The sequence below is a fragment of the Uloborus diversus genome, chromosome 1 (genome assembly GCF_026930045.1).
Source record: "Uloborus diversus isolate 005 chromosome 1, Udiv.v.3.1, whole genome shotgun sequence".
NCBI lineage: Eukaryota > Metazoa > Arthropoda > Arachnida > Araneae > Uloboridae > Uloborus > Uloborus diversus.
In genome coordinates this window covers 86,054,223-86,066,623 of record NC_072731.1, presented here as the reverse complement: position 1 = coordinate 86,066,623, position 12,401 = coordinate 86,054,223, and the positions used below count along the sequence as shown (strand labels likewise).

General features: G+C 33.3%; 1 protein-coding gene across 1 annotated transcript in view; it reads left to right on the top strand.

The window, feature by feature from the left end:
• Positions 1-12,010, top strand: part of LOC129215983 (putative lipoyltransferase 2, mitochondrial) — a 45,726-nt gene extending 33,716 nt beyond the window's left edge. The window contains exon 2 of the mRNA XM_054853518.1: positions 11,666-12,010. Within this exon, the coding sequence (XP_054709493.1) occupies positions 11,666-11,886 (221 nt within the window). The 3' untranslated portion in view covers positions 11,887-12,010. The remainder of the gene's footprint in view (positions 1-11,665) is intronic.
• The last annotated feature ends 391 nt before the right edge of the window (positions 12,011-12,401 follow it).

Sequence of the window (12,401 nt, the reverse complement as noted above, 5' to 3'; positions counted from 1 at the left end):
TAAAAGCAATAAAGTAAATTCTTTCTCGGTGAAACATTTTTCATTTTGTTCTACGATAATATATTCAAGAAAATATTTTGCATACTGTCCATTCCAACTAAATTCTGCTGTAAAATATGGTTTGTTAAATTAATTTAAAATTAAAAAAACCCATATTCTTACAAATTCACACAAAACAATAAAAAATTTTACCTGTTATAACGTTATCCAAGTTTGTTATTCCAGAGTTTTCTTGTGTTAACGCTTTCACCATTTCTCAATCAACTCACGTTTTAGAAGGAAATAAGGAAAGCTAACATTATTTTGAGAAGCTCGAGAATACTACTAAAAGACGAAACAATTTCTGTAGCTGAAAGCAATCTAAGACACATCGATTGCGTTAATAAATACTCAGAACAAACTGCCTGTGTTTACGTCAACAGACACACGTGGAACGCAATGTGGCAATGTTTTAGTTTTTTCGGCAGTTTTGTAAATCACCGCAAGGTAGCGTATTCGAGCGCTGGAGTTGCGAATTGAAAATGATAATTTATTTTTCAATGACTGCTTCATGTATAACGGCATACGCTTCTGCATATGACATCACAAATCATGAAATGCCATTAGCAAAGAGCGCAATATTTAACTCGCATCTTTTTGCTTATATCAGTTCTTTTTATCAATTTCAGTGACTAAAAGTAGGGCAATTCCACGTGACTCACGTTACCATTTGACAAAGTATTGCAAAAGTAAATTTAATGTTATTAAAGAGATACTATACCAGACTTAAATGAAGTTCTTTACGGTCATTTGGGATACAGTAATAAGCTAGGGCATCAGTATTTTTAAATTTTAATACACGCAGATGGTATTTAAACCAGAATTTGGCACCGTGATTCACTTTACAAAAAAAAAAAAAAAAAAAAAAAAAAAGGAACTCAAATTATGTGGATTACTAAAAACTTAAAATTATTCATCTTTCAGAATAATATCTGAAAAAAGTGTTTCATAGAATAAAACTCATTTAAAAGTTATGTACACAAAAATTTCATTTATTCTACAGTTGTTGGTTATGCTAATCAATATTTTGAGCGTGACTCACATTGCATTGTTTCGTGACTCACGTTACTTTTCTCACTTTAGTCTTTGATGTTAAGGTACTATACTGATTTCAAAACATCTTTTTGAAAATTGTGTTGCAATTTCACTTGATTTAAATTTAGTTTAATACTAATTTGCCTATTTTAATAAGTCAATATATAAGAAAAAAATTCGAGCTAAAAAAAGTTAAAGTAGGTTAAAGCTAATAAAAATCACTTTTGAAAAAAAAGAAGAAAAAAAAAAAAAAAACACACACACACACAGTTATTCTGTAGGAAGGGCAGTGGTACAAGTGTAAAATATCATCTTGAATTTATAAAACGTTGAATTTCTAGTGTATGAATCTGCTTAGAGGATTGTTTTCCTTGTTTCATGCCACTTCCAGAATTTTTCTGTTGGTTGCATGGTAGTGACTTCCAATTCTATGTTGATCTTGCTACAACTGGTAACTTTTACAGGTTACAATACACTATTATATTCCACATTATGCCGATCATCAAATTTAAATTTGCGTAATGGTTTATAATAATTGTTGGCTTTTAGAAGTAGTCTCAGACGTGGCTCCAAGGGAGGGGCAGGGGGGGCAATTGCCCCCCTGTCGTAAACGTCTTGCCCCCCCGTCGGGGAAAATTTTGTATTTCGTCGGGGAATCTGTTTGCTTTGGCGTTTATCGTAAATGAAATTTTTTTTCCTCGGATATGAACTCGAAAAACATTAGTAGAAAAAAGTAGAAGTATCTTAAATATTAAAAAAAAGAAAACAAAAAATCAATTTCCTTCGGGGCCACCCACCTTGACACCCGCAATTTAGCCTGAGTCCGTAAGTCCCCTTTTAACGTCGCCCAGATGGTGATAAAATAAGGGATAGCTATTGCTACGGGGGAAATGGTGTGTTTTTCATCCTTGAAATTTCTATTTATCGATGAGCTGGTTTCGACACCTCAGGCTGTCGACGACTAATAAAAGAGTACAATCTCCCCTTGACTATCCACGTCCCTGCCGAATGTAGTGGTGCAGGGTCTTTAGAAGTGGTGATTTCCGGTCAGACCTAAGGCGTCGTCATCTGGTTATCGGGTTACGAGACGAATACCGCACCGAATGACAACAGCCAGGACGAGACGGGGGGGGGGGGGGTCAACAGAGAAAAAACATGCTTCGGAGATTTTTCCTTTTCTATTACATTTGCTAAACAGCCCTTCAGCATGTCAAGTGTGCAGACACACTATTGATGCGTTTTAAAATACTTCTCTGGGTAAATAACTGCAATATTATCTTTCATTTTCACTCTGTAGTTACAAGCAAGTTATTACTATAGTTATTTACAATTTATCTGATTATTGTTGGATTATTCTACAACAAAACATATCGATGACTAAACGATCCTTTTACCTCATACAAGGTAGTGTACTAACGTAGATTTAATTTTTTAGTGTAATGATGTCTTGTCGGCAAATGCTAAACGCAAGAAAAAAAAATTCTTTTGACTAATGTAATAAAAGCAAATGCATGTTTAACATTTTAAATACATGTTTTTCAAAAACTTATATTGATCTTGTTTGTAGGCTGCATACTGGGGGATCAGGGGATCATACTAGGGGGCACAACTAAACAATCATTGGATTATTAAGCGTCGGGTTGGTATTGCATCGGGTTTGGGTTCTTTTTGAGAAAAATGTCTGGAGGAGGGGGAGGGGCGAACCTTTTGGAAAAGGCCAAATTAAATAAATAAATAAATCATGTGATAAAGGCAATTGAAAATATACATTTTGCTTCCAAATTTCATTTTTTCAGATGTTATCATGTAGTCGAAACTCATGTTTCTAACTTAAAGTAAAGCCTGCAATAAGCTGCGCTTAGTCCATACAGCTGTAATTATTTGATTGGACCAGGTCTAATTCAAAAGTCAACATTGCTCCTCCGAAATCGATCAAACCAACTTACAAACTGGTACCAGGCTCAGTCTTGTTTAAGTTTTTTTTTGAAAATTATGTTCTATTTTTTTTTCTTTTTTCTTTTTTTTAATATGCTTTTTTCAAGTGCTTAAATAGTGTAAAAAAAGCAGTGCTGCGGAGTCGGAGTGATTTTGGAGAGAAGGATTCTGAATCGGAATTTGTTGGTTAATAATGACAAGAGTCGGAGTTGGAGTCAATTTCCTCCAATGCCCGTAACACTGCCAGTGATTGCTGGGTCGGAGTATAGTTGGAATCGAGCTGACGTTAGGGTAAAGGAGTCGGAGATGAATGTTCTAAAATTTTTGAAGTTGGAGTCGACCATTTTCCCTCTCCTCTTGGTCTGGAAAGTGAGTGCAAACTTAAAATTTGAAAGTATGACAGATTTCAACTGACATGATCAATAAAAAGTTTGAAACTAATGGTTATGCAATTTCGAATTATGAAAAGTGCTTCAAAAAATTTTAAGAATAAAAAAAGGTAGGTATATAGTAAATTTAAAAAAAAAAAAAAACAGAAAAACCTTACACAAGGTAAAATTGGTGCAATTAATGTTAATCACTTTGATACTTAATAAATTTATTTATTGCGTAATATCGTCGGCACCATGCTGAACTAACGAATCTGAAAGTTGGCTCTTTTCAGGAGAGATAAAACAAAATTTTGTCCATTAGACGCGTTTAGTTATTTTCAATGTATTAATTTTTATTAATAACTTTAAGTGTAAAATTTATTGATCGAAGTAGTAATAGCCTTTTTTCAGTACTGCGGCAAACCATTGAATTTAAAAAACGAGATTTGCGATTTTTCACCTTCGTTTGTTTATTAAGTTTAGCATGGTGCTGACCATACTATTAAGTTTCGTTTCTTTTTTATTTATTTATTTTATTTATTTATTTATTTTTTTTTTTTGATTGCACAACACACACACATTACTTTCGTTTTGTGCATTCAAAACTTAGAACCAAGTCTGAGAAGTTGGAGTCGGACTGATTTTGAGGTAAAGAAGTCGGAGTCAGGAGTCGAAAGTTTAGAACTTCAAGAGTCGGAGTCGATCATTTTCAATTAAAATCTGCAACCCTGCCAGTTCTTGTGGAATCGGAGTCGAAAGCTTTAAAATTCTCGAAGTTGGAGTCGGTCATTTTTATTCAAACTCCTCAGTCCTGCTTAGAACTACTGGTGTGACTATTCATTTGTATAATTTGAATCTCGCTCACTACATTTTAACTTTTATTTTCTATTTCAAACATGCTTCGGCGGCCCATACATTAATCAAATAATCTGTGATTTGTAGGATGATATTTTTAAAAATCTAGGAATGAAATATGTTGGCGGCCCCTATGAAACTATCGTGATTATTTATATGATCAAAAGAAAGAAAGGAAGGAAAAATCATGGATTTATTTTTATACTATTTAATTGCAAAATCCAATGTGGCCCGCCGGTTCCATCCATCACCAGCTAGGCCTAATCGATGTAGACCTTTTATTACCATAGAAAATAATTAAAATCCGTAAAAATTTGCACCTTTTCTAATTTTTTTAGGGCAGAATTTTTATCCGTTTCCAGTTTCTATTTGTTATCAAATAAAATACTTGTAATTGGTTTTAGCAAGCAAGGCTCTTCAAAAGATATTCATTTTTTTCTCTTGATTCTGCTTTTGTAATAGCAAAACTTAGTAGTTGTGATTGTATTCCCTTTTTCGTGCTTTCCCAAGTTATCTCAGAAAAATAAAATAATGAAAGAAAATATAAATAAATTTAATTTTATACATGTTCTGACTCGCGAGGTTCATCTTAATAAAAAACTAGGCATCGGGCTCAAGTTTCTTTTGAATTTTTTAACTTAATATTAGTTACTGTTCTTCTGCTTACTTAAGATGTGGCTTTCTCTGCTCCCCAATAAATATGTTGATGAGCTAGTGGATGAGCATTGCTATACTCTTGAGCCCTAGAGTTTCCACCCCGTAAATTTGTGTGGGGGGCAATAAAAATTTTAATAAAGATAAAATAAAATAATTTGTGTGTTTATAAGGTTTGATTATGGAAGAAGGAACACTGAATATCTTAATTGGTCATTAACCCCATCATCCTAACGTTACAAAACATGACCTACAATTTTGTTTCTTTAATTTTAGAACATTTTCGGTTGTGCAACTCGACTCTCACTCCCTAGAAAATACCATTACACATAGACTAAAATCTCGTTTATTGGACTTCAATTTCTTAAAATTATTTGGAGGTGAGCATCCAACCCTTGTCTGCACGAAATGACTGAAGATCATCTAAAATTGCGTTTTCAGAGCTACAATTTCGAAAAATTTCCGGGGGGGGGGGACCCCCGGACCTCCTTATTTCTATAAGAGCAACATTACATTCACAACTACATTAATGTTGTTAAGTTTCTTTCTCTGCATAAACTCTGTAGAGCACACATTTTTAATGATTTTACATCATATTCAGATTTTTCGTCAAATTCTACTTCTTATTCTGTTCTAGTTTATTGATCTCGCGATATGAACCTGCTCACAAAAGCCTAGTTTCATGTTTTTAATTTTAAATTTAATTTTATTTTTCTAATTATTTTATTTTATCTTTATTAAAATTTTTATTGTTTGCTTTTAATTTTTATGGGGAATTCGTGTTGTTAGACGCCAAGAATGATTAGTTTCTTTATCACCTAAATTGGAGGGGGGGGGGAGACCTTGCAAACTAAAATTTGGCTATGCCCCCCTGTCGGGAAAGCTTGCCCCTCCGTCGGGGATTTCCTAGCGCCACCACTGAGTAGTCTCTTCAAAGAATTTACTTTTCTCAGCGACTGATAAAGAATGGATTTTCAACTGCTCAATTAGGAATAAATGAGATGTCGAGCTTGCTTTGTGTTCCAAGCAAGCTCGACAGGTTTTTCCGAGTCGACAGGTGTCAGGTTTTTCCATTCTACATCTTTTCTCCCTCAAACTAATCTGGCTAAACCATTCTTTTCATAAATTCTTAAATTAACCCTAGATTTAATTGAGAAAGAGTTTTCTTTGGATGGAGTTTCACTGGGAACTGAAAGCTTCTTCACAAATCCATACTGCATTTTCTGCAGAATAACTTTCTCGCGACTACAGCTTTGCAACGAGGAGAGTTGAACAAATTTTGCTTTGCTTTGGCTTGGGCCTTTCCTTGTGTACTTGAACATTTAGTCCAGTTGCGTACTTAAGGAAAAAGATCCTCCGTGGGAAATTTCGTGAGGAAATTGTGAGACCAATTCTAATACATTCCTTATGGCCTATATAACTATGCCTCACCGGGTGTTTTGCTTGAATTTGTGTCAGACGGCCTGTGTGACGTCATTAATCCAAGATGGCGGCTGCACTAAATATTAATGAAAAATTTCGGTTTTAACTGATTTTTGAGGCATATTACGACATTTTTTCAACTTATCTTATATATTTAATATTCTAATACTATTATATTTAAATTTGAAAACAAATTGCCAATTTAAAATAAGTTATTTTTTTTTTTTTTTTTTGTTTTTGTTTTTGTTTCGATGCAGATTTTATAAACTTTTTTAGTAACCAATAGCAGTTAAAAAATTTTTGGAAAGTTTGTACGATAAAATCAAATATATTATTCCAAAAAACCTGTAAAATAATTCTCATACACGCGTTTTGAGGTTATAAAAAGCATTTTTTTTTTCAATGCAGAAAAAAATTTCTACTTCCGTTACTTAATATCAGATTTAATGATAACTTTATTATTTATATTTTATGTACTCAAGTAATGAATGACTCATTTTATTATCTAAACTCTGATTTTAATTCAAAATATAGATTTAAAGGTAAACACACAGTTTTCTACTTAAAGATCTTCATCTGAAGTGTTATCAATATCGCTTTGTTGGCTATGATTTTCACATAAGTCCTCATCACCTTCACACACTAAGTTCACTGCATGAAATATTTTAAGATTTGCATTTACATGAAACAATGCATTTTCCTTTTACACAGCTGCATCGAATTAGTTTCAAAATGGACTCAGAAGCACAAAAAAGTGTACACACAACTTTAACATAGAAGTTGTCTTTCTCTCCCCATCTGAACTCTGGCGGTGATGGTATATTCGGGTGCTGCTGGTCACACAGAGCAAGACGCCGCTCCAATACCTGATAATGCGCTCTTAAAATGTAAGGGGAAAAAGATGCCCTAGCAAAAGGCAAATTTTCATTTCGAGTCTCCTGTTTGGAAAACATGAACCAAAGAAATTCTCCAATAGCAGGAATCTTTGTCAGCGGCACATACACAGAATAAATAAAGCCTTCCTTCAATAACAATTTTATCATTTGTACCGAATTCTTCAGTTGACCAGATGACTCACAACGTTAAGAGTATCTTTGTCAGCTGTCTTATAAATTTTCCAAAAGAAGGTTTTCCCTTCTGAGCAAGTGAGCTTGTTATATTACTTCCAGACAGAGCAGAGAGTCATAATATTCCTCTTGTTTAATCTAGTCCTAATGCGGTCATAATGCTGGTCATTCTTCGGTTGCTACCTGTCCCAGTCAAATATGTGCATGGACAGTGAAATGATTTCAACCAGAACAATGAAGACAGTGCAGTACTATTTTAATACCTGCCTCTCCATGACTGCTTTGCAGCACACTCACTTCACCTTTTAACGGTGTTTAGCTTTATTTCTCCAGCTAACGATTAGGTTTTTTTCAATGCTGCATATGTGTATATTAACGGTTTATTCTCCAGATAAGCTGTTAAGTTATCCTTTGTTTTTACATGAGAAAAAAAAATGTCTTCATATGTACGTTTTTAATAATAGTACAATCGGTTATTTTGAACTCAGGGGGTGTTAATGTACTTATTCTTTTTTCAGCATGACAGATTTTAGCGAGTTTTCAATGTATGTGTCAAACACTAAGTGTGTTTCATCATAATTTAGAAGAATTTCCTTGCTCTTATTATTAAATTCTGCAGGTAAATCCTTACATGTTTTCTGCCGTGTAGCAGTAACTGCAAATTTTTCCTTTTCCTTTTTTTTCTCTTTTTTTTGCATTAGAACGCACGTATTATTTCATCATTATACATCTATCGTATAATAATGACATTGCATTTATCATCTACTGTACGTTATCTTTATTGTACAAGCTCGCTTATTTGGTTTCCGCTGAAAAAAGGCACGAAAAAGACGTCTAATTCCAACATTTCCCTATTGTTGGTATTGAATACAAAACGCGTTTCTTCAAATACCTCGAAAACTCATTTCTGCAGATACTGTGTTTTACCTGCACACGGCAGTTTTCACTTGCTTTGGTTTCTTCATTGATTGTAGCTGTGCCATTCCATCAACAGCAACACTGTAAGATTTTCTGTTCATTTGCTTCGGTATATTCGAGTCTTTCAGGGGGTTCGGCAAAGAATCTTCGATGCTGCTGTCTTTTTTTTTCTGAGCCAAATTCTTCTAAAACTTTCATTAACTTTGATTTGCTTTGGGATAATTTTATCTACCCATCCAGATTAAACATAGACTGCGGAACAGCCTAAAATTCATATGCTGTTTTTAAATCAATATCTGCTCGGCTCCTCGATACAACTAGCAGACGTTTAAATAACGATCGATCAGCTTTTAACTGTAGAACAGTTGCCAGCTATATTTGATGCAACTTTCTTCATGCTATTTTTACATATATTTAGCTTTTCTTTCTTCATTGGGGTCCAGAAATTGTGCTTTCAGTTTCAATTCTCTCTCGTTTGAAAGTAGCGTACATGTCACGGCCTTTGTTTAAAATGCCTAATACATCTGTTTGTATGGCTTCATTATGTACAGACTTTGTTGGGTTAATAAGTTGACTTCCTTCATATATTATAGGGCTTGTTGATACTCTGATGGCACTATATATACATTGCACAAATTCATGTAGTCGCTTTTCTCTTGAATATGTTATATGATAATGTTTACTCTTTATTGTAAACTATTTTTCTATTCAGTTATGTATTTACTGTTCTACCAATTACTTTCATACTCCTATTCTCTTGCTCCAAAGCTTCGTCTGACCCTAAAGCACAAAACGGTACAAAAGACTTTTTAACAACCCAATTGCCTTCCATATGAATTCATTCCGAAGATTTTGATGCTTTACTTTGAGACGCTTCATATCATATTAGTTAAGTACCATGATATCACACTTGCATAATTTGTTCAATTCAAAGCAAAGAAATAGGGAGTAAAACCTTCCAATGAAGAAATGTGTAATTCTCAATGTCCTGACTTAACAGACCGTATAAAAAGTAACATGGTATCCATCATATGGCATGTATAACAAAACAAGTTTAAATATTGGTCTTCCACTTGATTCTGTATCCTCAACTCTTTTATTTTTGCATGTATTTTAGAATCTAGTAATATGTGCATTATATTTGAGGAGTTCTTTTGTTTCATCATACTTTTTTCTTGAAAGCAATTAATTTTTGCACTTTATCATCGCATTGAAATTTCATTTCTTCATTGTGTGTATAAAAAGCATGGAGTTAACATATAAATAGGGCGATCCTTAATGTAGAATGTGCTTCTATAGCTCATCTAACACTTTCCTGCAAGAATTTTTTGACACTACAGTTTCACTGTATAACTCAGTCAAATTGGCGTCAAGACCTGTACAAGTTTTTGTTTGACATAGCAAGTTTTAAAACTGGATTGTATAATCCAATATCCATGGTGATTAGTTTTGGTAAATTTTCCCCTAAAATATATTTAGTTACATGTACCAATTTCTACATTAACGTAAGCTGTGTTGATGAAATGAAACGTGCGTTCTAAAAGATGCAAGAAAAGCTCCTAAGACGTAATTATACAGGTTATAAGAAATCCTGTTAAACGATTATACAGTCGAACCTTGTTAAAACGAACTCAAAGGGACTTTAAAAGCGAATTTGCCTCAACAGTAGCTCGTTTTATCCGAAAAACAATAGTGTTAAGTGTAAGTACAGTAGGATGGGGATCGCTTTAGCAGTAATTCGTTATAAGCGTGTCCGAATTAACTAGGTTCGACTGGACCAATATTTAGTGATTTTATCCTAAAAATTAGCAGTATTTTTAACTGCAAAAACTCACCCGAGGTACTTTCAAACTAGCTTATTCTGAATGCCAAAGTAAAAAATGAAGACTTCAGAATTTTTTTTTAAAAATGAGTTAATAAACTAATAAATTAAGTATTTTACTTTCAACTTATAATAATAAAAGTAATAGAATATTAATCAAGCAAATTCACATGAAAATTATCACAAAATACCCCAAAATTGAGTCATAATTGCAAAAACTCATTACAGCCGCCATCTTGGATTGATGACGTCATACAGGCCGTCTGACACAAATTCAAGCAAATCACCCGGTGAGGCATAGTTACACAGGCCATAAGGATCATAATAGAATAGGTCTCACAATTTCCTCACGAAATTTCCCACGGAATGTAGTATGCCCCCCTACTAATTTGTGAACTTGTTGAGGCGATTTTTGAGAAGTCTCAATTTATCCACATTTTCCCCCTTGAAAGTTCTTTTTCTGTATTTTTCAGTTCATTCTGAATTGCTCGATGCAATTTGTTGAGTTTTTCAATTTTTCTCATCCTATAACTCCTTTCTCCAGAGATAATGTTTCTGATAATGTAATTACGTTCGGCACCTTTTCTGACATTCTGCTGTAACTGATGCCTTAGTTTAAAAACTTATTTTTTTATTGGTAGAAAAAGCTCTTTAGAAATACTAATGAAGACAAAAATGTTTATGTGGAACATATTAGAAATCTGAGAGCCGAAAGAGTCTTGTAATAATTAAAACACTATAGAACAACTGACTAAATAAAAATATAATTTAATTAATATCAGTAGTAATATTAGTCATATATAGGCGTATGTGCGAATGCTAACCTCCCATTAGCTCCTAAAATAGCATTCGGATATATTATGTACCATTAAGAAATCAATGTTATCTTGTATTGACTGTGATGCACATTACGCGTGACTCATGTTACAAGATAAATAAGCTTATTTTCAAAATAGATTATTAAAGAAATCAAATTAGCCTATGTAATTTCTTTTTAGTTACATAGTAGAAGACCCAGTAAGAATGTTTTAGTTTACAAGCTATGAAAAATGTCAATATTAAAAACTTAAACTTTTCGTGACTCACGTTACATAGAATTCAATGATTTAAAAATCAACTCCTTTAAAATATTTTTAGGAGAAATTTTAAAACATAGTACAATAATTGTATTCTTATGAAAAGTATCTTTCGGAAAAAATGTAATTACTTTGAAGAAACAGGCTAAAAAATAAAAATGTGCCAGTTTAAAATTGCTTCTAGCAGAGAGAAAATTCACCCGAATGTAAGCTCATAAAACAAGTTCTCTTGCAAAAAGAAAATGGTTCAGTTGGAGTTACCAGATACTAACTTGTGAACTTCAGTTTACACAAAGAACATACAAAAAAAGTTGGGACATTTTTTTTTCAAGCTTTTTTTAACACCTAGTTCCTACGTTTCGTGGAATTGCCCAGTAGTACTTTTGAGTGATGGAAAAAACTCCAGTTTTGATTGCGAAAACTTTAATTTGTTGGAAATAAACTCAATATTTCATTTGATTTATTTTCTAGGCATTCATGCTTCTCGTTACGTCACGACTCATGGAGTGGCCTTAAATTGCAATGTGGACTTGGGTTGGTTCTCACATATTGTTCCTTGTGGAATTCCCGATAAAGGTGTCACATCATTATCCAAAGAACTGAATCGCAATGTTACCGTGGAAGAAACGATACCCGTATTTTTAAATTGTTTTCAGAAGCACTTTCCTTGTAATTTCGAATATGTATCATGATTTTTTTCAGTTAGTATGTATGTATAATGTTGTTTCATTCTCATAAAATCTTTCTTATGTTTAACAATTCAGTTACGAATGCGAAACTGCACAATTACAAATATCTCAGAAAATAAATATTGAAAATCTGTCATGTTTTTGAAATTGCAGTTAAATATCACAATTTCGGTTTGGTCCCTTCATGTACTTGGAACTTTAATGTGACGTTTTAAAAATTCTTCTGAGTTTCGAAAATGGCTGAATTTAACTTTGATGAAATAGATGACTGGTGAAAGTCTGTCATATAATTCTATACACATAATTCTGTATGTTTGTCATATATTTATATATTTCTGTACACAAATACAATGAGACTCAAGCAGTCTTCTGTTTCTACCCTTAATCATTTAAAAAAAGAACATATTCCCCAACAAAACTGAGCCAGGGCCGATCCTAGGGTATCGGCCGCCCGTGTGCAAAGACCTAATGTGCCGCCCCTCAAGAGTAATTTGCAAATTTTGACTAATCTTTAACTT